This window comes from Notamacropus eugenii, chromosome 5, assembly GCF_028372415.1.
Source record: "Notamacropus eugenii isolate mMacEug1 chromosome 5, mMacEug1.pri_v2, whole genome shotgun sequence".
Taxonomy (NCBI): domain Eukaryota; kingdom Metazoa; phylum Chordata; class Mammalia; order Diprotodontia; family Macropodidae; genus Notamacropus; species Notamacropus eugenii.
In genome coordinates this window covers 345,779,164-345,805,109 of record NC_092876.1, presented here as the reverse complement: position 1 = coordinate 345,805,109, position 25,946 = coordinate 345,779,164, and the positions used below count along the sequence as shown (strand labels likewise).

The 25,946-nt window shown below is 39.1% G+C and overlaps 1 protein-coding gene across 1 annotated transcript in view; it reads right to left on the bottom strand.

Moving 5' to 3' along the window:
• Positions 1 to 25,946, bottom strand: part of GPR156 (G protein-coupled receptor 156) — an 82,218-nt gene that overhangs the window by 13,131 nt on the left and 43,141 nt on the right. Inside the window, exons 4-7 of the mRNA XM_072613902.1 lie at positions 20,028 to 20,138; positions 17,112 to 17,237; positions 16,345 to 16,440; positions 9,091 to 9,327 (exon numbers count right to left, since the gene is read on the bottom strand). Of these exons, the coding sequence (XP_072470003.1) occupies positions 9,091 to 9,327; positions 16,345 to 16,440; positions 17,112 to 17,237; positions 20,028 to 20,138 (570 nt within the window). The remainder of the gene's footprint in view (positions 1 to 9,090; positions 9,328 to 16,344; positions 16,441 to 17,111; positions 17,238 to 20,027; positions 20,139 to 25,946) is intronic.

The window sequence follows — 25,946 nt, the reverse complement described above, 5'->3', positions numbered from 1 at the left end:
TAACAGCAACTCACAACTCCTGTCTACTAAGGCATGAAGAGGTTGCAATCTGGGTCAGTGGATGGATTATGTATAATAATATCATACATCCTTTGAATTATTAAAGGAAGGATATATGTGAAGAACATCTGTTTCTCACCAAAATGACAGAAGATACTGGTCATTAGGGAAAGAAGGCAGAAGACAAAAAACTTATGAAGTTGGCTGAGTCATTTATCATCAATTTCTTCATTTGTAAAATGAGGGGGTTGGATTACAGGGCCACTAAGGTGTTTTTTTTTTTACTCCAAACTGATGATCCCTCCCATTAGTTACCCACCAAATCAGAATTGATGTATTATACCATTTATAATGCATTGAGTTGTTCCAGAATTAAAAGTGTATTTCAAATATCAGAATAGTTTCTCTGCGAAATGATTCCCTATTTGTGTACAGTTCTTATTTATTTCGCATTTTACTAAGCAACAACATCATGCTTAGGCCTTCTGAAAACATTCTTTGCCTGATGCATTTAGGCAGGGCTCAGGGACTGTATTTTTGCCTTTCCTTACATTCCCAGTAAATTCCTTGGTGCATAGTAGGTGCTTAATAAATGCTTGTTGACTGACTGGCTGACTGAAAGAGAGAAATCAACAAACACCACTCTTTATGTTGGTTGACCACACAGGAAAAATGTCCCCAGAGAAGCATATCTGGAGAAATAATTTGAAAAAAAAAATTAAGGTCTAATTAGTATAATTCATCAACAAATCAGCAAGCATTTACTAAGCACTTTTAAATGCCTAGCATTATGCTAGATGCTGGGATATAAAGTAAAAAATGAATCAGGTCCTATCTTTAAGGAGCTCATGTTCTATAAAGGGAAGAAACAGGCACACATATAATCGGGTAAATATATATGGTAAGTACAAGATATTTCTTGTGGGAGACACTAGCACTAGCAGCTGGGGGCATAAGAAAAGATCTCATGTGGGAGGTGGCACTTTGAACTCAGCTTTGTTGAGAGGTAGGGATACCAAAAGGCAGAGGTAGGGGTGGTATGGCATAGGGGCATCAGTAGAAATCATAAACCTAGACTGGGACTTCAGGGGCACTGTTGCCACCTGGTGGATGACCACTGAAGGAAATGTCAAGTGAGTCCATGGACACTGAGGAGCCACTTGTTTTCAGTCACCTTGGCCTACCCATGGCCTTTGTCCTTGAATGTTCCTAGAGCTTACTCAAAAGACTGAGGTACCTGGGGTACATAGGAATGATATGATAAGGTAAGGGCTGTTAACCTCTTCCTTTGATACTCTGGTGAAACCTGTGGACCCCTTCTTGGAATAATATTTTTAAATATTGAATAAAATCTATAGGACTGCAAAGGAAACAGTAGGGTCAGGGATTGAACACTTCCTTGGAAGTCAGAACCAACATTCTTTCCACTGTACCACACCATTCCAGGTAGGATAACAAAAAAATGACTAATTTCTCTGATCCTTCATATAGTCTTCCTTTCTATGAAATTTTGTTGAAGTTTTCCCATTTGCCTGTAACAATTATTTGAAAGCTAGCACCAGGTGACATCTACCTACTCCTCAGCAGCCATAGCTCATTATCCACAGGAGAAGGCTCTGTGCTATCAAAAGTACCACTGAGGGCCACACATAAGCAAAAGGAAAACTATGGAAAACTTTAGCTTTTTGAGAAAAATATGGGATGTACAATTTCACAGCCTTAAAATATTGAGGAAAAATAAAATTTTATGGAAGAAATACAACAAATACTAAATGGTGCACTATAATTAATACACTGTTAGAAGATAGAGAAAGAGAGGGAGATATGGGAAAAAAGTAGGAAGAATGGTGAAAAGAAGAGAGAAGGAGATGGCCAGAGGGAAGAGAAGACAAAAGACAGAAGAAAAGTCAAGGTCTTTAATTTTCTTAATTCTCACTCCCAACAGGAGGTCCTGCTCCTCTCCACCTCCAGAAATCAATGCCTGCTGACCACACAGATCTTTAATATAAAATTGTAAATTAGCCTATGACATATCTTCTTCTGTATTTTATGTGTGTATGTCTCTGCATCTGAATATACCTCCATTTTAAATAAGAACTAGTGTGATTTAGTGGAATAAACAAGGACTACAGAATGTAAGCTTCTTGAGGATGACAGGTTTTTTTTGTCATTGTATTCCTATCACCTTGCACAATGCCTGGCATATAAATGTTTGATTGGGTTAAGAATGAAAAGATCTGAGTTCTAGTTCTGGTGATGATACCAGGTTTGATGACATTACTTATGTGGCCCCATGAAAGTCACTTAACCTCTCTGGGATGCAGTTTCCTCATCTGGAAAATGGAAATATTGTCAGCTCTGCCCCCCCCTCACAGGGCCATTGTGATGATCAAACAAAATAACATATATAGAAGGGTCTTTGTAACTGAAAAGTGCTATAAAATGTGACTTTATTACGATAATCTAGGGCAAAGATTCTTAACCTAAGACCTGTGAACTTGGCTTTAAAACATGTATTTTTGATAACTATTTCAATATGATTGGTTTCCACTGTAATCCTATGTATTTCATTTTATGCATTTAATAATATTATTCTCAGATGGTGGAGAAGAGAGGAACATTCATAGACTTCCCCAGATTTCCAAAGGTTTCTATCACACACACACACACACACACACACACACACACACACACACGGTTGAGAATTCCTGCTCTAGATAGATACTGTGTTAATGAAAATAACAAAGTACAGATTGATCTCTGAAGAAAAAGAAACTCAGTCATTTTTCTCTTCATTTACTCCATCTGTGCTAAAATAACCTCAGGAAAAAGAGGAGAGAAGGATGGAGAATGGGTAGGGAGAGAGATGATTCATTGGGAGGAAGAGTATGGCTGCTACAGATAAAATAATGAGCGTGTAGGCAGGAGTGAGGAACTACCTGCAGACTTTCTGGCCAGATACAGCCCCTGGTTAATTCCATTCGTAGACCTTTTTGGAAAATGATATTACTCTCAGATATAAGCCCCAGGCAGCCCAAAGCCCTTAGGGAAAGGCAGTTTGATACAGTAGATGCAACAGTGGATTTGGAGTTATAGTAGACTGCAGTTCAAATCCTACCTTCCTAGCTGCGCAGTCCTACCTGGCTTAGTCACAACCTCTCTCAGCTTAGGTTTCTATAAATTGGAGATCATAATAGAACCTATGCCCTAGAGCTGTGGTGAGGAACAAATAAGAGAAAAGCACTTTGCAGATTTAAAGAGTACATAAATGCTAGCTTTTTTACTGTAAAGGAAAGGCAATCACACTTTGGTCCATTGCCTGTTTAAACAGCTCCAGTAATCAATTCCACTTCTGAACAGCTCTAATTTGGGAATAGGACAGCTAGATGGCCCAGTGAATAGATGACGGGCCTGGAGTCAGGAAGACCCAAGTTCAAATCTGAACTCAGACTCTTACTAGCTGTGTGATCCTGAGCAAGTCACTTAACCCTGTTTGCCTCAGTTTCCTCTTCTCCTAAAAAAAAGAGCTAGAGAAGGAAATGGCAAACCAGTCCAGCATCTTTGCCAAGAAAATCCCAAATAAGATCATGAAGAGTCAGGCACAGCTGAAAATGACTGAATGAGTTGGGAATGCTGCTGAAGGATGCTGCCCATAACCACATATCAAAGACAGAGGCTTCTGGAAACTGTTCCTCCTACTATAGAGATGCTAGCAGGGAGCAGAAAAAGAGAGTCAGGCAAGATCTCTGTGTAAAGCAGTGCTTCTCTGGGGTGTTTAGGTATCAAGAGGCCCTTCCTTGTGTATCTGTGTGGGCATCACCTGCATTATGTATGGTCCTGGAGAATATCTTTAATGCAAGCTGCTAAAACTATTAAGAAGAAGTATGTATGCAAGAGATGGTCTGTGATTTTTCCAGGTCACAAGTTAACTGACAGTTGCATCCTTGACAACACCTTCTGAACCATTCTTTATCCTCTTAGGTCCACCTGTGCCCCAGATCATGGGCCAAGGATGCAATGATTAGATATAGGTCAAGAGCAGTTACAGGATTAACTGTGTAAAAGGAGTAGTATCTTTAAATTTCCAATGGAAGTTTCTCAAATCTGCCTTAGATACTTATCAATTGTGTGACCCTGGACAGGTCACACAATCTTACCTCTCTGGACCTCTCTTTCCTCATCTATAAAATGAAGAGTGAACTGAAGCCAGCACAAACCGACTAATGAGAACTGATGGTTAAATTTTCAGTGTAAATTTACACTTCAGAAATTGGCAAAAGCTTCAAATCAAGGCTTAATTTATTATTTTTCTAATTGTCTAGACTTAAGGAAGTGATGGAAAAAATGTTAATAATTCAAGTTAAACTTAAAACTCTGTCCTGGCACTTTTTCTTTCTTTCTTTCTTTCTTTCTTTCTTTCTTTCTTTCTTTCTTTCTTTCTTTCTTTCTTTCTTTCTTTCTTTCTTTCTTTCTTTCTTTCTTTCTTTCTCTCTCTCTCTCTTCTCTCTCTCTTTCTTTCTTTCTTTCTTTCTTTCTTTCTTTCTTTCTTTCTTTCTTTCTTTCTTTCTTTCTTTCTTTCTTTCTTTCTTTCTTTCTTTCTTCCTTTCTTTTTTGGAGAGCTGGCTACTGAATATTTACCAGCACACTGTTGGACTCAATGACCTTTTAAGATCCCTTCCAGTTTGAAAACTATAACTGTATGACTCAAGTCTAGGTAGGGAAGAGGGGAACTTGATCCTCTGAGTCTTAGTTATTCATTTTCTTCAAAAGGGCGCAGGGATGACCAAAATGTCCAGATAAATCCTTTCTTGGGCTCCCAGTAGCAGAGTGAACCCAGTTGATGAGGACTAAGAAACTGAATAAGGTTTTCCCTTCAAAATCTATAGACTTTCTATCTAACACACATCCCTTTTGAAATGCAAATGTTCCTACAATTCTGTCTTAGCTTGGGTCTTGTAATGAACCCTTCAGTTCTTAGCTAATATCTAGTTATTATTAATTACCTAATTACTGAAAGCTTTCATTGACTTAGAGCTAAAAGAGACTTTAGAGATCACCCAATCCTGGAGCTCTCACACTTTTGGGGTTTCCATAACCCTTGGCTTTCAATAAACCTTCTGGTACCTCCTAGTCAATATGAAAGGAAATAAAATATAGGACTTATTATACATATATACATAAGAAATAAAATTAAGATACTCAATTTCAATAGGACAGTAATTATTTACTAAATATTCTATACCCTTTGTTATGCCTTTGGGAGATACATATATCCAGGAGTTGTGAAATTTTTGATCTAAGCCTTCACACCTTGGAAATCAGCAATCTACAAATTAAGACTTGCTTTATGATTTTGTTGATATAAAAAAGTGATGGAGAAAATATTAATAGTGCAAATTAAACTTAAAAATGTGTCATGCAAACATTTCTTTTTTTCAGAGAGCCAATTGTTAAATATTTACCAACACACTCCTTGTGCTTATCCGAGGTTGGGAGCTCCTGTTCTAATTTAAATTCCTCACTTTAGGATGAAAAGCCTAAGGCCTCAAGACATAAGGTACTTTGCTTAAGGTCAGAGGCTGCTTTCCACGTCTAGAATGTACCTCCTTTTCATTTCTGCATCCTAAGATTTCTCTTTTCCTACAAAGAACAGCTGGCTGCCCCTCCTACATATGGCCTTTCCCAATTTTCTCCAGTTGTCAGCAGCTCTCTACTTCTAGAATTACATTGGATTTATTTATTTGTGTGTGTATTGTGTCTCTCTCTCCCTGCCCTGAAACCTAGCACAACATATGCTCCTTGAGGGTCAGAGCAACATGTTTTAATTTCTGTCTTTGGGTTTTGCCTCTGTATTTGTAGTGTCTTGCATGTAGTTCAGGAAATGAATATCTGTTCAAGTGCTGAGTTTAATTCAGTTGTCACCCAGGTAGATAAGAGATCTGAATATGATGGGCCCTCTGACTTCATAGTCAGTACTCTTTCCCCTTGACTATGCCTACCAAAAAGTTATCTGAAGGCAAAAATTGGAGAGATTAAGAACTCAAGCAAATTTAGCATTCTTTGTTTTTACTGAGTATACTCAGTCCAATAGGGAGAATCTTTGAAACCCAGCCCTTCAGTTATTACAGCCCTACTGTCCAGAAAGCAAGCTTAGCATGATAAGAAGTGAAACTAGTTAGGGGAAACCGGACAGTTTTCAGTCACTCACATCTTTGCTTCATTTCTCCTTAGTTAAGTATAAATACCATATCCCCAATTCAAGGCAACTAGGTGATACAGTGGATAGAGTGCCAGGACTTGAGTCAGGAAGACTCATCTTCATGGGTTCAAATCTGGCCCCAAACATTTACTAGCTGTTTGATCCCGGGCAAGTCACTTCACCCTGTTTGCCTCAGTTTCCTCATCTATAAAAAGATCTGGAGAAGGAAATGACAAACCACTCCAGTATCTTTGCCAAGAAAACTCCAGATGGGGTCAGGAAGAGCTAGACATGACTTAAATGAACTGGGAGTATGTGTGCTTTGGGGAAAGGAGAACACGGGATGAAGAAAGGAGTACTGATAAGTAGACAGATGTGTCTTGTACAGCAGTCAGACAATTTTGGGCTTTTGAAATAACTGTAACAAGTGAAAGCTCCCTACATGACCATGGCCACTCTTGCCAGTGCATTTAAGTGCTTTATATAAAGGAACTGGGGAATTGACACTTCTTAGATTGAACAACCCAAGAAACTGGTGGAGAAAACATCTGGCAAGAGTAAGTTGTATGAAAGCAGGAGAGAAGCTGGCTAAAGCTTGGAGGAAAAATGTAACTGTGGCACCCAAAACATTGGGTTCTGAGTCTTTCTCCCCTCATATTGTCACTAAGAAGAATGTGGTTACTCACAGATGTCACACTAGGGTAATGGCCATGCAGCTCCAAAACCTGTATATGGCATGTACCAGAACTGCACTGGAAGTGAATGTCAATGGAGCTGTGGCTGGACCCATAATAACTTTATCTGAATTGCACTGAGTGAGTTTATCTTTCAGCTTTCCCATCCCTAGAAAAGGATGAGTATTGGTTTTACAAGAGGTGCCAAAGATGAAGATCTTTTACTCTGTCATCTTTGATGAATAGATAGTAAACAGTGTGCCAGTTCAACTCCCTCCTAGGACACCAGAATAAGTCACTTAACCTCTAAGTGTTCTAGGCAGATCTTCAGGATATAGAGAGGATAGACTGCTGATCTTCTCTTGTGGAGAGAGCTCCAAAGTTGAACAGCATAGAAACAGATATTTAAATACTGGTATATTTACTTTAGAGTTCTTTGATCCCCTCTTTGTCTTGCTCTCTCACTGTTTCTCATCAACTGTACTCCTTGGATTTGACTCTATTGTCTTCATACTCCCAGGAAAAGCTCGTCACTAGGAAACTCATTATCCTAGGGATTCTATCAGCTTTGGTACTCATATAGCCTCTGCCTCTTTGATTGGAGAATAGGGCACAAAACTTCCTCCTTTTTCATTAAAAAGGACTCAGAGGGCCCAGAGACCAGCTGTTCCCCACCAGCTGTATTCCTTGGATTCAAATCCATCATCATCATGCTCCTAGCCACCTTCTTCTTCTTCTTCTTCTTCTTCTTCTTCTTCTTCTTCTTCTTCTTCTTCTTCTTCTCACCTTTAAAGCTTGCTTTTGTGTGTTGTCCCTCATTAGACTGTAAGCTCCTTGAGGGCAGCTTTCTTTTTCTTATTTGTATCCCCAGTGCTTAGACCAGTGCCTGGCACATAGTAAGTGCTTCATAAGTGTTTACTGAATTGATATTGAAAACAATTTGATCTACGTTTCCATGACACTAAGCTTATAAGTACCCTGAAGAGCAGAGACCAGAATTTCATCAGTGGTTCTCTTATTTAGAGGCATTTAATTTGTCCCAGCCTCAACCTGCAACACCCTAATCCAACCCTTCCAACAGAGCTTCATGCTCTAGAGCTTGGGTCTTCCTTGCCTCTCCTCCCTTTTCTATTGCAATATACATGCCTGATGTCCCATTTGCTCATGACCCCAATTTCTGCTGATGTGGTTATTAATGGTCTGGATTTGTGATGTAATCAGTGTGGGCAAGTTCCAGTGTAGAAACTCCTTCCAAAGACGAAGAGCAACAATCCTCTATAATGTATAGCTTTAGTTGCCTGGGGCACTGCTGGCCTGGGATGTAGGTCTTCCTGATTCCAAAGCCAACCCTCTACTGGTTCACTGTGCTTCCTTCCTAACAATGACCATAGGCTCATTGATTCAGAGCTAGAAGGGACCTTAGAGGTTATTGGATCCAAGCTCTTCCTGGTATAGGTGAGGGAACTGAGGTCTGAAGGGGTAATACATATGGAAGAGCAAGGCTTGGAATCTAGATCCTCAGACCCTAAATTCAGCATATATTCTTTTGAATGCTGCCAATGATAATAGTAATAGCAACTAACCTTTATACAGTTCTGCCACAGACTATACTCTCTTACAATTAGGATCTCGTTTGATCCATACAACAACCTTGGAGGCAAGTGCTATTATTATCCCCACTTACAGATGAAAAAACTGAAGCAAACAGAGTTAAATGACTTGCCCAGGGTCACAAGAGGCTGGATGTGAACTTAAGTCTTCCTGATCCCATGTCTAGAGCTCTTTCACTTTGCCACCCACCTGTCAATCCTTAGTTAATATGTGAACTTTAAGGTCAATAGACCAGTAGTGAACCAGATGTATCACCCTTCTTTTGGGGGTGGGGATGGTCTAAACTTCTGATTTCACTGATATAGTTGAAGCCCTGATGAGTACAATCCCTCCATCAAAAAAGATTGACAATTCTTCCATAACTTATAATCTTAGAGAAGCTCTTAGGGGCACTGAAAGATGAATGACCTGCCTAGGGTTACAGAACCAGGACATGTCAGAAATGGAATCAGAATCCAGGTCTTCCTGACTCCAACGTTAGTTTTGCATTCAGGCTGATTCTCACTCACCTTACTTCTGACTATAAAAATAGCTGGTCCTGGAAGGTTCCACCAACAACTGAGCACAACTCATTACTCATTAGTCATCACCCTCCTGCATACTCACCTGTGGGATGAAGATGAAGCAGTTGATTGTTGTTGTACAAACAAAGATGCCTCCGGCTGTGAGTCCAAAGACAAGGTTGGGCCAGTCATGGAAGAATCTGGTGATTAAGAAAAGGAGTCCGGCAACAAGCACAACAAGATTGGCTCCAACCATGATTGTCAAAGACTGATTCACTGGTGGAGAGCTAACATGGTCTGTCAGCCCAGCCAGGTAGGCACCATAGAGCAGGACTATACCCTGGGGTCAAAAATGAGAAACAAGAAATGTCTTTTAAGGAAAGAATCTGAAAACATTTCTAAAGAAGAGAAAGTAACGGAATCAGACTTCTCACTTCTTTAATTACTGCCTGTGAATACTGGGAAGGTTCTTTGTTACAGTTAGTCTAATGTGGATGTAAATACTCAGAATGGTAGGGACAATAGTCACTAGCAGTATGCGACTTTTTTTTTTTTTTAAAGAGCTCCTCTTATTTTTAGGGATACTTTTAAAAACATCACCTTCATTTGCAAATATATCTCTTTCCCTAGCAAGCCATCCTTTATATCAAATTCAAGTAGACAAAGCTGAACGATACATCAGTCCAGCGCTAACATTGTATGCTATGTTTCACCTTCCTAATCCCCCACTTGTATCCAGAAGGGAAGGAGATGTATTTTCTAAACTTCCAGGGCCAGACTTGGCTCTTTTACAGTGTTCAGTTTCAGGGTTTTTTTTCTTTGTTTGCCTGTTTTAATTTCTGTTGCTATTTCTGTGTATATTGTTGCACTCTTTGTGTAGATTGTTTTCCTGGCTCTGTTTGCTCTATTCTGCACAGTTCAACACGCCTTTACTAGAGTATAAGCTTCTGGAAGAGAGGACTTATATTTGTCTATTTCCATCAGCACCTAGCCCAACGCTTTACACATAGTAGGCACCTAATCCATCTTGAATGAATGAACATTACAATTGAAGGAGAACTGAAAGAACATTAGTGGAACTATATTTTGGGAGTCTCTCTTTAGTTTCTATTTGTAAATCAAAGGAATTGACTAGAAGATTTCCTTAGAAGTAACCTTACATAGTCCCTCTACCTCTAATACCCTGTGATCTGTAATCCAATTTAGTGTCCAAGGTCACTGAATATTCAAGTATTTGGTAAATATGGTTTGTGCATGCCTAAATGGTCAAACATATTTGGAATCCCAGCCAAACAGGCTTATTTGCTGTTGCACACACACAGTCTTCTATCCTTTGATACAGTCTGCCCCACACCTGGAATACCCTCCTTCCTCAATTTCATCTCTTAGAATTTCCAGCTCCCTTCAAATTTCAACTCAACTGCTATCTCCTAGGTGAGGTTTTCCCTCTACTCTCTAAAACAAAAATAATTTCATTATATTCATTTTACACTTACTTATGTGTACATGTTGTTTCCTCTGATAGGCTATAAGCTTCTAGATGACAGGGAGTGTCATTCCTGTCTTTGTATCCCTAGTGCCTGGCACATAGTAGGTACTTAATAAATGCTTCTTGATTGACTGATCCCTCAAGGGCTAGCCACATGTCTGCTTTTACTTTTTTTTCTTGGAGGCAATCAGGGTTAAGTGACTTGCCCACCATCACACAGTCTGTGTGTCTGAGACTGGATTTGAACTCAGTTCTCTTGACTCCACGGTTAGTGTTTTATCTACCGCACCACCTACCTGCCCGTACTATACAGTAAGGTGTATTTTTTGTCAGCGATTTTTGTTTTTGTTTTTATTTTTACAAGGTATGGTGCTATCCTTTGTATTTATTTTCCCTATATTTATCTTGCAAATGTGAATATGTCCTTGTTGTCTTTCCGTTAGAATGTAAACACTTTCTGAATAGGGATTCTTTTTTTATTATATTTGTATCTCTTAATAAATAGTTATTAGCAGCTACATAGAACAGTGGATAGAACTCCAAGCCTGGAGTCAGGAAAAACTGAGTTCAAATCCAGGCAGCCTCAGACACTTACTGGCTGTGTGACCCTGGTCAAGTCACTTAAGCCTGGAGGAAGCCTCCAGTTCCTCATCTGGAGATGGAAATGGCAAACCACTCCAATATCTTTGCCAAGAAAATTCCAAATGAAGTCATGAAGAGTCAGACACAACTGAACAACAAAATGTTTTTTGACTTACTGAGCTCTATTACATTAGTGTAATAGACAGAGACCTGAGGACAAGCAAATACCTCTGACAAATACTAGCTTTAGAATTCTGGGCAAGTTACTTAGTGATTCATTGTTAAGACTCTAAGTAAATGCCAGTCTGTACTGGTGGAGGAAGTTCCTTGACTGGGAGCTCCCTATACCAATGAAATTACAGGCCTGGACAAAGCAATTATTTCATTATTATAAGCCTCCACTGAAGTCTTGCTATGAGGTCTCCTAATGGCACGGAGGCAACTTGGGACTTTCCATGAGTGTGCCAGCCACCAGCAAGCTATGACAAGTCTTGGCAAGCTGGAAAAGTTTGAGTCTGGGTCTGATCATATGGCTTTGTATCTCTTGTCTGAGGACCAGCCTAGGAAGATCAGAGGCTGACCACAAGGAAATGAGTCTTTCAGCTACAGTAACTCTCCAAAAGAACAAATTAAATTTTAGAAGCATGGTGATATATATTGGTGAAGTAATTCTCTACATCGACAAAATCACAGATCCTGGAAGTAAGAAAGTATGTTATTACATGCACAGACAGAGTAGGTGGTGAGATTTTGAGGGAAACTGTGAAACTCTCACTCTTTCCAAAAATTTCTTCCCCAACAGTCTGCCATTGGGCACAAAATTCCAAAATTAGAAATTCATTCATTTGAATAGAGATGTTGTTACCCCCAGGAGTCCTCTAGTTAAAACAAGAACTATGCTTTACATTTATATGAGTACTTTACTCACATTTCACTTTATCCTCATAAAACACTGTTGTGAGGGATTTCCATTTTACAGATGACAAAAGGGAGGCTTCAAGAGATAAAGGGACCTGCCCACAGTCACGCTGCTAGGAAGTAGAGCTGGGATTCAAACTCAGGTCTTTTGAAAAATATATAAATATATTTTATTTTTTTCAATCAACAAAAATCAACCTACAATGACCCACCGGTGTAGGCAGCTACCACAAGTATTGATTTCCTTATTTTGTTTTTATTTTAGTAAAACTGTTATATTATTGTGAACTTGACAACTATCAGATAAGATGAACATCCCCCTACAGAAAGAAAGCTGATCAGAAAAATAGGATGTCACATATAGCTGTCAGTTGGCAGCAGCTTGACTCTCCTTCCATGTAGGCAACAAATTCAACTTGCCTTCTTTGAAGCTGTCCTGTTTGTCTGCATTTCCTCCTCCTCATTCTTCTGTTCCTTCCTGGGCATTTTGAAAATGCCTCAGTGACCCTCTTTTCTTATTCCTCTCCATATACCCATCCTCTTTTTCTCTCCCCCTCCCTTACTCTATCACCCTCCCCCTATCAAGTGAAAGAAAGGAAAATAAAATCTTTGTATAAAATATTTTTAGTCAAGCAAACAAATCCCAACTTTGACTATGTCTGAAAATATGTCTCATGTTACATCTTGAGATCATCACCTCACTGTCAGGAGGGGATAGCATGTTTTATCACTGCTTTTCTGGAATTTGAAATTTTATTGATCAGAGTTCTTAATCTATGTTCGTTTTTTCTTTTAAAATGTTGTTCTAATTATATGAATTATTTTCCAGATTCTAGTCACTTTCCTCTGCATTGATTCAAACAAATTTTCCCAGGTTTGTTAGAAACCATTTCATCATTTTTTATTGCACAACAATAATCCATCACATTCGTATACCATAACTTGTTAAGCCACTCCCCAATAGATAAACATCCCCTTATCTTCCAATTTTTTGCTACTATGAAAAGAGTTGCTATAAATATTTTTGTATCTATGGCTCCTTTTCCTCTTTTTTTGCTCCCTTTGGATATATGCCTGGCAATGGTATCTATGGGTCAAAGGATATGTGAACATACTTTTGGGGATCACTCCTTCTACACAGAGAAGCAGAAGTGCTTTTAATTTTAGAGTTTTGAGTGAAGTTTTAAAGTTTAAAGTTGTTAAAGTGAAGGCCAGGTCAGGGAAGGGGCAACAATTTGTCTTCATCTGAGTCCAAGAGAGAGGATACAGAAGGCAAATGGTTAGTATTAGAGAGATATTGGTGAGTTAGGTAAGCTATCTCACAGGGTCTGTTAGTGGAAAAGTAAAAAACGATATTGGTCAGTCAGTTCAAAAAGTAATCAAATAGGTAGAGAAAAGTCATCAGAACAAGGAAGGAAATTTACACCATGATTTACTGCAATGGCTGGTCTTGACTTCCAGAGGACTGATGGTGAAATACACCTCTTTCCTCTTGGAAGACCAGTGTTAGTCTATAGATGTGGATGATCAAAGATGATCAGATATTGATTTGTTTGCTTTGCTTGATGATATTTCAATGAAGGTTCAAGGGGAGGGTGTTATTGGAAAGTTGCTAAAAACATCAATAAAAACTTTATGTAAAAATAATCAAAAGCCTATTAGAAATGGTAACTGAAGTACAGAAGACCTTGGGCTTAGATTCAGAAGGGTCTTTAGAGGTCATCTAGTCCAGCCTCTTCTCTTACACATGAGATTGATGACCAGAGAGACCCAAGGTCACACAGAAAGTGGTAAAGCTGGAATTTGAACTCAGACCCCATTGACTCCAAATTGTTTCAATATACTGTACTTTTCCATCTGGAAAGTTTAGAATTGAGAGCAGGGACAGTTTGTAGTTAGATGATTTAGTGGATAGAGCACCAGGCCTGGAGTCAGAAAGACTCATCTTCCTGAATTCAAATCTAAACTCAGACACATCCTAGCTGTGTGACCTTGAGCAAGTCACTTACCCCTGTTTGCCTCAGTTCCCTCATGGGTAAAATGGGCTGGAGAAGGAAATGGCAAACCATTCTAGTATTGTTGCCAAGAAAATCCTAAATGGGGTTATAAAGAGTTGGACACGATTGAACAGTGACTAAACAGCAAGAGTTTAAAAGGTGATACTGACAGTAAAAGGTAGTGGAAATACAGCAAAGACTGTCAGTGGTAGACTTTGATTCAGGTTCTCCTGCCTGAGTCAAACAAACACTCCTTTCACTTTTTTTTCCTTATAATAATAATAATAGCTGATATTTATGGCTATGCAGCACCTCTCATTACAAAAAATTATCATACTTATTTCTTATAACAATCCTATAAAGCAGATAGGAAAGGGATTTATAGGAAGGAAACAAACAGTCATTTATAAAGTGCCTACTACGTGGCAGGCATTTTGCTAAGCACTTTACAAATGTTCGCTCATTTGATCCACACAACTTGTCTGGTTGTTTTTCAGTTGTGTCTGACTCTTTATGACCCCATTTGGGGTTTTCTTGGCAAAGATACTGGAGTGGTTTGCCATTTCCTTCTCCACCTCATTTGACAGATGAGGAATCTGAGGCAAACAGGGTTAAGGGACTTGCCCAGGGTCACCCAGCTAATAAATGTCTGAGGCTGGATTTGAACTCATGATGATGAGTATTCCTGACTCCAGGCCCAGTGCTCTACCCACTGGGCCACCTAGCTCCTCTTACTCTGGAAATTAGGTGCTGTTATTTTCCCTTTTTTACAGCTGAGTAAAATGAGGCAGAAGTCAAGTGACTTGCACAGTTGATATGTATCTAAGGCCATCTTTGAACTCAGGTCTTCTTGACTCTAGGACAAGTGAATGTTCTGTCTTCTACTCCACAACCTAGTAAAGTACAGTAAAATAAAAAAAACCAAAACAACAGGATTTGAACCCCAGTTCCTCTGATTCCAAATCCAATGCCTCAAAATATGGGAACAATAGCACACATGGCCTTGATGAGGAGCATTCTCTTTTTTAAATACCATGTAACAATGTCAATCTTAACTATTCTAAGTATTTGACAATAGCCTTTCAACCAATGATTTTAAAAAGTTGTTTCCTATATTCAGTGATATCGGTTAATATTATTTAAGAAACACGATGGAACAAGATGTTTTGGGAAAGAGTTGATATGACCTTGAACAAATCATTTCTCTTTGAAAATGGATGTAAAGATTAATAAGGTGAGGGCTGCAAGAAACCGGGAGCTCCTCCAAAGCCTTTTAACAGCAGCATTTTACTGATATGCAAACTTTCATGCCAAGACCCTCCAGTGAGGGGTCACAGTAAAACCTAGACTGTTGTTTGGTGTTTAAAAAGAAAAATCCTGATCAGGGACATGTATGCTGCTGCTTCCATATTGTGAACCTTAATGAGTCATCCATAAAATGACAACAAACCAGGGGATTTGGAATCAGAGAAGCAGAGTTCCAATTCTGACTCAGCCACTTTATTACCTGCATCAACTTGGACAAGTCACACACAAGCCCCAATTGTAAAGAGTAAGGGTTGGGCTAGACTGCCTTAGAGGTGCCTTCCAGCTTTGAGTCTATGATTCTGTGAACCCGTATAGAGTCACTGTAAGAATCAACTGTGATGATACTTTGTAATGAGACATGCTTAAACATCAGTTATTATTTTTATTGTTAATTATTATTTAGAAATAATAGAGATATTATGGTATGATAAATTAAATGCTGAATTTAGAGTCAGAAAGACATGAATTCAAATACTGCCCCAGATTTTGCTAATAAAATATTCAACCTCTCTGACCCTCAAGTAACTCCCTTGGATATGTCTGCTAAGTTGTGACTGGTTTCAGACTTCACACACTAGATGTTCCCCATGGTGATGAAATCACACATACTTTGCACATTCATATATTTGCATATGGAAATAATGGTAATATCAGAAGAAACAACTTTATTCCTTGGCCTTTAAAATGCTGGTGTTACGCTTTAAGGATATATAGAGATATAGATCTCTATCAAAATATATATATACATACACATAATACTTAAATATATTATATATAAACACATACACATATCTGCATACATACATATGTATATATACAGACAAACACACACATACACATTCTACTAAACCAAAAGCTCCAAATCTTAGTAATTCCCTCAGGAAAAGTAAGAGTCATTAACTATAGGGAATGTCTTACTAAAAAAATAGATTTCACTCTTGTAAGATAGAAAAGCCCCACAAAGTGAGCTGGGATATTTAACTTGAAATGCACAGAACATTGCCTAAAATGATTCATAGTGTCTGACAGCTGTTCTGTATTCCACAGAGTAATTGTTACCAACCTTATATCCCAAAATGAGAGCAATCCAGAGATCGGAGTATAGGGAGGCACAGAAGTACATCTTGGTCACGGAACAGGTGATGTCTCTCTCTGTCATCTGAGAGAGACACAAAGAATCAGTGCTCCTAGTCCTTGGACAATGCTTGACACATGGTAAGTGCTTAATCCATGCTCATTCCTTCTTTTTTCACTATTCACACTCATATCCCTTTCCCTCCAATGTCTTGGAGGCCTGTTTTATGAAGAGTAGAAAGAAATAGAGTGGCAAGGTTCAAAGGGCTTCCATAGTAATGAATACGAGGAAAACAGTTGGTACACATTTGGCCTTTTCTTCCCCTTTTTTAAAAAGTTGTATTGATGTGTTTTGTTTTTACATTACAAATATTTACCCTTCATGAGAGATCTATTGTAACAAAGTAAGACAATTAAACAAGACTAATAAGAGAGCTTATCTGAAAGTGGATGCAACATTTTGCATCTGTGGTACTGACCATCTTGCTATAACTTAAAAAATTAACAGAAATCTATTTTCTATCACTCCCACGAACCACCTCAATGAAAAGAACCCTGGAAACTACATTTCGTTTCTCTTGAAGTCTTCCTGGTAGTACCTTTCCTCTTTCTTCCTTTCTTTCCACTTTGTTCCTTTGCACTATAAGACTTTATTGTGGCTAATGTTACTGCCCAGGGGATGCTGGCAGAAGAAAGGGTTTTACCCAACCCAGTTCAGTTCAAGGAAGAGGTTTCCCAGGGAATCTGGTTCCTTACCCTCACTGTAAAACGGAGAATCTGCAGACACTGGATAGGATCAGATAATACCCATGTCACCAGCAGGAAAACATCCACCATCACCAGTGCCGCTACCAGCCCAAGCAGCTGTAGGTCTTTAATAATCTGCAACATATTAAACCCAAGGTCCTTCTGCGTTATATATACACCATGAGAGAATCTGCACAAGCCCTTTGTATAAGCATCAACTTGGGAGAAGCTTCCCGTCTAGCAAATAAAGCTGAAAATAGATGCAAAATATTCACAGTAGTTTTTTAGTGGCATCATCTTGAAATATTCCCCTTCCCTCACTGGCTCTATAATCAGTCACCTAACTTTTCTGTCTCTTTTCTACTTCTGCCAAATGGAAAGAAGGTTGGACTTGGTGAGGTCCTTTCCAGTGCTAGATTTATAATCCTATGACAGTTTTTTAAAAGAAGAAAAGTTTATTGGGATTGAGAGCTTGCTCTCAATCTAACTGGGATAAGACTGGGAGATCTAACTAGAAGCCACCGAGGTACTACAGAAAATATGCCCAGGCATAAAATCCTGTATGGAGAACTGCTCAGTCTCCAAACTGTGAATTCCACTATGACAATCCTCTCTTTGAATCTCACACTTGTGCCAAGAACTGAGCAACAGACAGGAACAAAGATTTCTAACTGGAAGGAACCTTAAAGGGTGATTAGTCCAACTCTCTTTAATAGTAATTTAAATGGAAAGATCTTTCTCATTAATTAATAGGCCCATATGATCTGCTTAAATTGCCTGGAAGCCTGGATGACACGTGAAGGGAAGAGCTTGCTAAAGAGGTGAAACAGGAAGGATAGAGCAGAACGGGGAGGAAGTGAGTGAGTGGAGTCAGGTCAGAGGGAATAGAATGCAGGCCAACTGACATAGTGTGACAATTGAGAGTGAGAAGGCCCTGGATGAGGGAGGGGAGGTTTGAGAATGGCTTTGTCCCCTGCTGTGATCATGTTTATTAACTTTTTTGTCACCATGACAGATTTTGCTTTCTGATTCTGGGATTTGGCTTTCTGGTGTTTTTTTCCAAATATTGAATATTGGACTGTGAGGTCAGATGTTCCAGCACTGTATCCAAGGACACCTGGCTCGGCAGGAGATGATTTACATTGTTTAGAGGACTTTTGTTTGGATAGGAAAGAAATAAGAACAATTTCTACTGGAATATGTATGAGAATCCCAAAGAATCATTTTGGACAAATATTACCTAAATCAAGATTAGCAGTTCGAGGAATACATGTGTTGGCTGGAGTGATAGATTCTAATTATCAAGGAGAAGTTATTGTAACATTCCAAAATTTAGGTGATAGATCCGTACAGTTTCATAAAAACGATAGAATAGTTCAAGTGATTATTATTTCTTGTGAAACAAGACCACTTGTGAAAACTTAACCCTATTCTGAAATAACTAACAGAGGAACTGAAGGATTAGGTTCTACTGACAGAATAAAATCGGGAGCTAAAGTATGGGTAAAACGGAAGCCAGACAATGTCCGAAAGACTGTGGAAATTACAGCACATGGGAAAGATAATACTGTAAGTGTGATTACCACATTGTACCCTTAACTCATATATTCTACTGTGAATGAGATAGTGGGTTTATGGACTCCAGAACCACAGCTGACCCTATATCTACCCTGCTTCAGGTTATTCCTTGTTTTGGGGTGGTTTTTTTTGGCTTTTCATCTGTTAAACTTGTTTGCTAGATTTGTTTCCTATAGGCTTAGTACTCTTCACCTGCAGATGCCTGATTGCTTAAGCTGGATGTCACCTCCTGTCCATGACAGTGATGTGTCATCTCTGGAACTGAAGTTCACCAAGTTCCAAATGCCAGCTAAAGAAGTGATCTCTCAAATGGGACCTCTTGGGGCAGAGAGAGCTCTACGTCCAATCTCAGCAGAAAGTAGGTGTGGAAGAAGAGAACTTTGCCCCTTACCTCAAGAGTTTGGTCCCTATTTGTTGAGGAGGAATGATGGGGTGCTTGTAATATCAGTTGTCCCACCAACTTATATAATGAATATGAAAGATCTTGGGGCCGAATGTAATAGTAATTTAAATGGAAAGATCTTTCTCATTAATTAATAGGCCCATATGATCTGCTTAAATCACCTGGAAGCCTTGGTCACATGTGGTGGGAGGAGCTTGCTGAAGAGGCAGAACAGGAAGGGTAGAGCAGAACTGGGAGGGAGTGAGTGGGGTCAGGTCAGAGGGGATAGAACAGAGGCCATCTGAGGCAGGCCAACTGACACAGCATGACAAGTGATAGTGAGAAGGCCCAGGCTGAGGGAGGAGAGTTTGAGAATGGCTTTGCTGTGATCATGTTTATTAACTTCTTGGTCACCATGACAGATTTTGCTTTCTGGTTCTGGGATTTGGCTTTCTGCTGTTTAAATAAATGTTTTTCTTCTGCCTTCCATGTGGAGAGTTTTTTATACTTGGTTTGAGAACTACACTGGCGTATTCAAAGTCACCACCAGAGTCATTTCACAATTGAATAAACAGGTACATTACGGTGATGTTACTTATTCAAGGTCAAACAAGGAGGGATTGGAAGAGTCCAAATCAGAACCCAAGTCATCTACTTCCAATACTCTTTCCATTGAACCATACTGCCACTCTCCTCCACAACAGTCTTAGAGTTTAGGTAGCAAATGCATCAGGGATTATCACTAGTGTGTCACAGAACCCACCACTAACAGCCCTCTGGAACAAAGCCACCCAGCCCACAGCTGCACAGTGACCAGCATGTTGCTTCTAGAAAGTTCTGTTTATTTTGGTAACAGGCCAGGTGCCAGGATCTAATATGAAGGCTTCTCCATCTTCTTCTGATCAACAGAGACCAAAAAGAAATTTCCTCTGCAACCAAGCAGAATGAATTCAGTAGTGACTCACCACTCTCTTGTCTGGGACCCGCTGGGTAAAAACTTTGTACAGTCTCCAGCTCTTCCCTAGTATAGGGCCAAACATTAGGGAACTCCCAACACATAGTAGGGACAGTCTGACCTGTAAGCAGAAGAGGGGAAGGAAAAGAAAGGAATGAGTCAGAAGAGCTTTCCTTGATAGTATAAATTTTATAACAAATGAAGAATAAATGATAAATATAAGTAAGAATAAATAAATTAATAAAATAAGTAAATGATAAATGAATATTTATAATAAAGAATGAAGTCTTAAATAAAACTTTAAATTGAAAGCTACATATGTACACAGTTTAATGAAATAATTACCTCTATTGTGACTGCATTCCATTTTTGGCTGATTTTTTATCTATATGCTTAAAAACACTTGTTGTTCCTTTTTTAAAATAAACATAAACACATCAACATCTAATTCTGCTTTCTTTACCCAAGCATCACGTATTATAATTCTTTTTTTCTTTGTATTTTTATCCAGCCACTTGAACACATTCAGTCATGAACAACTAACTATTGCTTGTTAGAAGCCCATTATAATTTTGGGTAGTCTTAATGGTTTGGAGAAATACTGCATCATATAGTGAGCAAAAGGCCAGCTTTGGAGCTGGGGATACCTGGGTTCACATTCTGCCTTTAGCATGGGTTAGCTGTGTGAACATAGGTACTTAACCTCTCAGTACTCCTAGGCAATGATCTAAGACTGCAAGTTACAAGGGAGTGACTGATCTGAAGCTAGCAAAGGGAGTTTCTAAATCTGGAGTTTTTTATGCTGAGAAAAGCAAAAGCCTACAATTAAAGACAAGAGCCCAGTAGATAGGAAGCACCGGGGAGACCTGAGTTCAAATGCAGCCTCAGACACTTATTAGCTATGTGCTGGACAAATCATTTAACTTCTGCTAATTGTAAAATGGGGATAATAATAGCACCTACTAGCTCCCAGGGTTATTGTGAGGAACAGAAGGAATTATTATCCTTTCTTGTTTCTTTCCTTTCTCCCTCCTTCCCTCTCTCCTCTCTTTCCTCTCTTTCCCTCTCTCTCCCTTGCTCCCTCTCTCCCTTCCTTTCTTCTCTCCCTTCCTTTCATCCTTCCTTCCTTTCCCTCCCTCTCTTCACTCTTCCTTTCCTTCTTTCTCCCTTCCTTTCTCCTTCCCTTCCTACCATCCTTTCTTCTTTCTTCCCTCAACCTGAAATCTACTTCCTTGATTGATTTATCAGAACTTCCAACTTGCTGCTCTTACTGGGGCCAAGAAGAATATACCATCTTGCTTTCAGGTGACAATACATTAAATAATTGAAGAATGTTAGCATATCCTGCTATGTCTTTTCTTCACCAGACTAAATATCATTAGTTCCCTCAACTTTGAAAATGCCTGGAGCCAGGAGATTTCATTAATATTAATTAATAATAAGATTACTTCAATATTTCAAGGATATGTGATCTCAGTGGTATGGGTGCTCCCTCTACCAATGAACACAACCCTTAATACCTTGCAGTTTCATAGATTACTATGTCTGGGGGAAAAAAACTGATGCTCTAGTTGCCACTACCCTGAGGGTGGGAAGTGATCTCCACGAGTTACTCTAGTCCTGAAAGGAGATGTAATGTAAGTTACTGGTGCCTGTACTTGCAGCTTTTACAACTTGAGAACACCTGCCAGAATTTTGAGGCTACTGGCAGAGCCTTTAAGAGTCCAGGGTCACCTCCACCTCTAAACGAGTAGCAAGCAGAGCCTTAAATAGGAATTCTGACACATGGGACAAATTCATTTGGCAGATAGTACCCTGCAAGGAGTAAGATGAAGCAGAAAGGTGGTACAGTAAATACAGCACTAAACTTAGAGTCAGGAAGGTCTGGTTTTAATTCTTATTAGCTGAGTGACCCTGGACAATTCAATCAATCTTTCTCGGCTTCAGTTTCATCTTTTAAAATAAGGGAATTGGACTCGATGGCCCACTCAGGTTCCTTCCAGCTTCCCCTATGAACATAATACAATATGCCTATTCCTGAGTTGTTCAGGCAGACTAAAGGAAAGGGTTGTGAGAGTTGAGGAGGTCAAAGAATGGAGAGACCAGGATATTTAAAGGAAGTGGGACCCTGGCTGAGGTAATAAAACAGACTGTGAGCCAGGTACATTCTGAACTTATTGGGGAAGAAGGAAATTGATCTAGTAATCCATAGATGACAGCAACAAGGATCTGGGAAGGAGACACAGAAACTTTAAAGGAGGGGCGATGGTGGCAGAGGGAGGTTCTCAAAGTTGAAGGAGTATGCCAGTTCTTTCCCCAGGCTTTTTACATGGTGGGTGATAGGGGGTGGTATGACAGAAAGAGAAGCCAGTCTTGGAAAGGGTGACAACAAACACTGGTGTCTTCTGGGGAAAGGTAGGGTTTAGTGGCATTACAAGATGTAAGAAACATGAGCAAAAGATCTAGGAGGAAAGAAAGTTTGAACACAATGTAGAAAATGCCCAGAGGGCGTAGAAAAGAAAGGCAGAAGAGGAGAAGGAATGGAAAGCCTAGAGCTGAATTTACTCTTGGGTCTGGGAGGGGAGGGTGGTTAGAGGAACTGATCCTGCGCTGATTCCAGGTGTCCCACCCTACACAAGTCCCCAGGACAAAAAGTGGTTTAAGATCCAAAGAGTGGGGCAATGAGAGCCATAACATCTTGGGCAATTGGCAGCCTAGGGGTGGGAGCTGAGGAGAAAGGAACAGGCCAATCAGGTTTGCTGCACATTGAGGAGTGCGGGGGAAAACACCTCTCTGAAGTAGGAAAGGTAACCTTTTAGATGTTGGTTCTTGGAGCCTGAGGGTCTTCCCCTCCCAGTTTGATTTATTATTACTATTATTAAAAGGGCTATCCTTTGACTCACCTCATAAAGAGGCCTATTCACCGAATGGGTGTTACCTCACTCAGAGTTAGAACCTGAAAAGGCCTTAGTCTAAAAGGGCCAAGGTCTCCCATTGCATCCTGGGCTGCCTCCAGTTGGCCTGACAAATATCTGGCCACTGGCCCCAGACAGCTCTAGAGGAGAAAATAAGGCTGGTGACCTTTCATAGCCCTCTCTCACTCAAATCCAAGTCAACTGCAAGTCATGTCATCATTCCCTGATATCATGGATCTCTGCGAGAATGAAGGACAAACACAGCAGCAACTTTGAGCAAAGACTTGGCCACTTATACTAGACCAGACTTTGGGAGTCAGATAACAGTAGAGGAAATCATAATAATAAACCAATAATGATGATATCAATAACAAATAACATTTAAAGAGAGCTTTAAGGATTGCAAAGTGCTTTCTAATTATTATCCCACTTTATCCTCATAAGCACCCTGGAAGATGGATGCTATTATTATCCCTATTTTAAAAATAAGGAATCTGAATCAGACAGAGGATAAAAGACTGGTCCACTGGGGTCATACATTTAGTGAGTGTCTGAGGCTAGATTGGAATTCAGATCTTCCACACTCCAGGTCCAGCACTCTATTTACTGTGCTACCTAAATAAAATAAAACAATAACAGCAAATAAAATATTAAATTTTAAAGGTAGTAACTTATAAGTTACAGACTGACACAGTAGAGAGAATACTTGATCTGGCGTTAAAGTATCTGGGTTTCAATCTTAGCTCTGCTACTTAGAGTTCCCATGATCTGATCTTGGGCAAGTATCATCAACTTTCTCTTTGGACCTGTTTCCTTGTCTATAAAATGAGAGGATTGTCCTGGATGACCTTTACTGTCCTTTCCAAGCCTAAAGGTATAATACTGTAAAAATATCGACATTCTCATAAATTCTAAATACACATATATAAACTTTGAAGTAATAATAACTAAACAGCTACTTTTTTTCCCCTTCCCCCTTCTCATCAATTTTCACCTTGTTGCTGGGTTGTTTGTTCCCTAATAATTACAACAAAGGTATATGTTATTCTGGTTTGGCTATCTTTGCTTCATATCACTTTGTAAAAATCTTCCCATATTTAATTATATCCTTCATACTTGCCATTTTTGCAGCGTAATAATATTTTATGACATGAATGTACTAAAATTTGTTCAGTTATTCCCTAATTAGTGACTTATTCCCAGGTTTGGGGCTATTGAAAAGAAAGCAGCAGTGAGTCTTTTTATAAGGATAGAGCCTCTCCTTTTTTTTAAAAACAATATCCTCAGTTAATGAGACCATTAAGTCAGAAGGTTTGATCCAGTATGTAACTTACTCTGTTATCAGGTTGCTCTAGGAAAAGATTACATTAATTTACAGAGTGATGTTATGTTTGTTTCCCTGCAACCCCAGCAACTCGGAATTAAACTCTCTTTGCCAATTAGATAGTTAGAAGGAGGCATTTCAAGGTGGTTTTTGACTTTTCCGATTCCCAGGGATTTTGAACAATTTTTCAATTGATTATTAGTGATTTGGAATTATTCTCTTAAATTGTTGAGTTCTTTAACAAAAATTGTTTTGTTCTTTAATTATAAAATTATAATTTAATACAAAATCTTTAATTAATCCACTGGGGAATGGTTAACAGCCTTAAAAATTTATAAAAATGTCCTTATAGTTTGTAGAATATATATAAAAATATATTGATATGTATATATTTGTCGCTCTTTAGTCATTTTTCAGTTGAGTCTGACTCTTTGTGCCCCATTTGGGGTTTTCTTGGCAAGGATACTAGAGTGGTTTGTCATTTCCTTCTCAAATAATATGTATACACACACATATGCACGCATTTACACATACACATACACATATGTCAATGTTATTTACCACAAAGAATTTTCCTCCAATCAGATTATTTTATCTTTTGATCTGTTCTGGGCTAGTGGAAGTTGGGAGATTTGAGCTGATCTTTGTAAAAAGACAGTGGAGAAAGCAGTGGGGCCTTGGGTTATTGGGTAGTAACTTCAATAGTAGTGACAGAACCTGGCAGCATCAGCATAATGGCAAAGTAGTAGACCCTGGCATGACTAGCACTGGGAGCCCCAAGGTAGTGACATTCACGGTGACTCCCTAGCCTCCTCCAATAGTACCTGCATTAAGACAGTGTAAAGGATAGTCTAATTCTAGTTGGTAGGATGGCAGTCATGGCTCCACCTAATGGCAGGTGGGCCTCAGCCAATCCAAGGGGCGTCTAGCATGTGGGCAGAAAGCAGCCACAGGGTGAATAGGCAGATCCCAATCAGCTAGATGTGTTGGAAACAGCACAATTCTATCCTGATGGATGGAAGGGCCAGCAGCAGTGGAAGCCCATGCTAGCCCTTTGTTCCTGTTTTGATGGGGTCCCCAGCTTTCCTCTGGGAATGAAAGGATGGGAGAAAGCTGTTGAGCTGTAAAACTGCCATCTGTGACCCTGGCTGTGCAAGTTATTGGATGTTGTTATTAAAGGAATTATTTATCTAGGCCCTTAGGCTCTGAGGGATCCATTGCACTAGATGTGAAATTACAATTGGAACATGGCCATGTTGCTTTTCTTTTTAATGTAAAATCCCTTGATTTTTATATAATCAAATCTATTTTTGTATAATTCCATTAGTTTGGTAGCCTAAAATATCTTTTCAACACATCATTCCTTTCTCTTATAATCTTTAAAAATATTTTTTATCACTTATCTGATTAGAATTTATTATATAAAAGATAGTATGACATATATATTTTGGTTCTCCCTGTACTGACATCTAATTTTCTTCCAAGTTTTTTTTAATAAGGATCTCTATTTCCAAAGTTTTTATTTGGGGGGAGGTTATCAAATATGAATTTCTAATATACATTTCATCCTGATTTTGCTTACATTATCTTTTAAAAAAAATTCCCTGGCACCAGATGGTTTTGATATTTACTACTTTATACTATGTTTTTGAAACCTGACATATCAAATTTCATTCAATTTTTTTTTTTT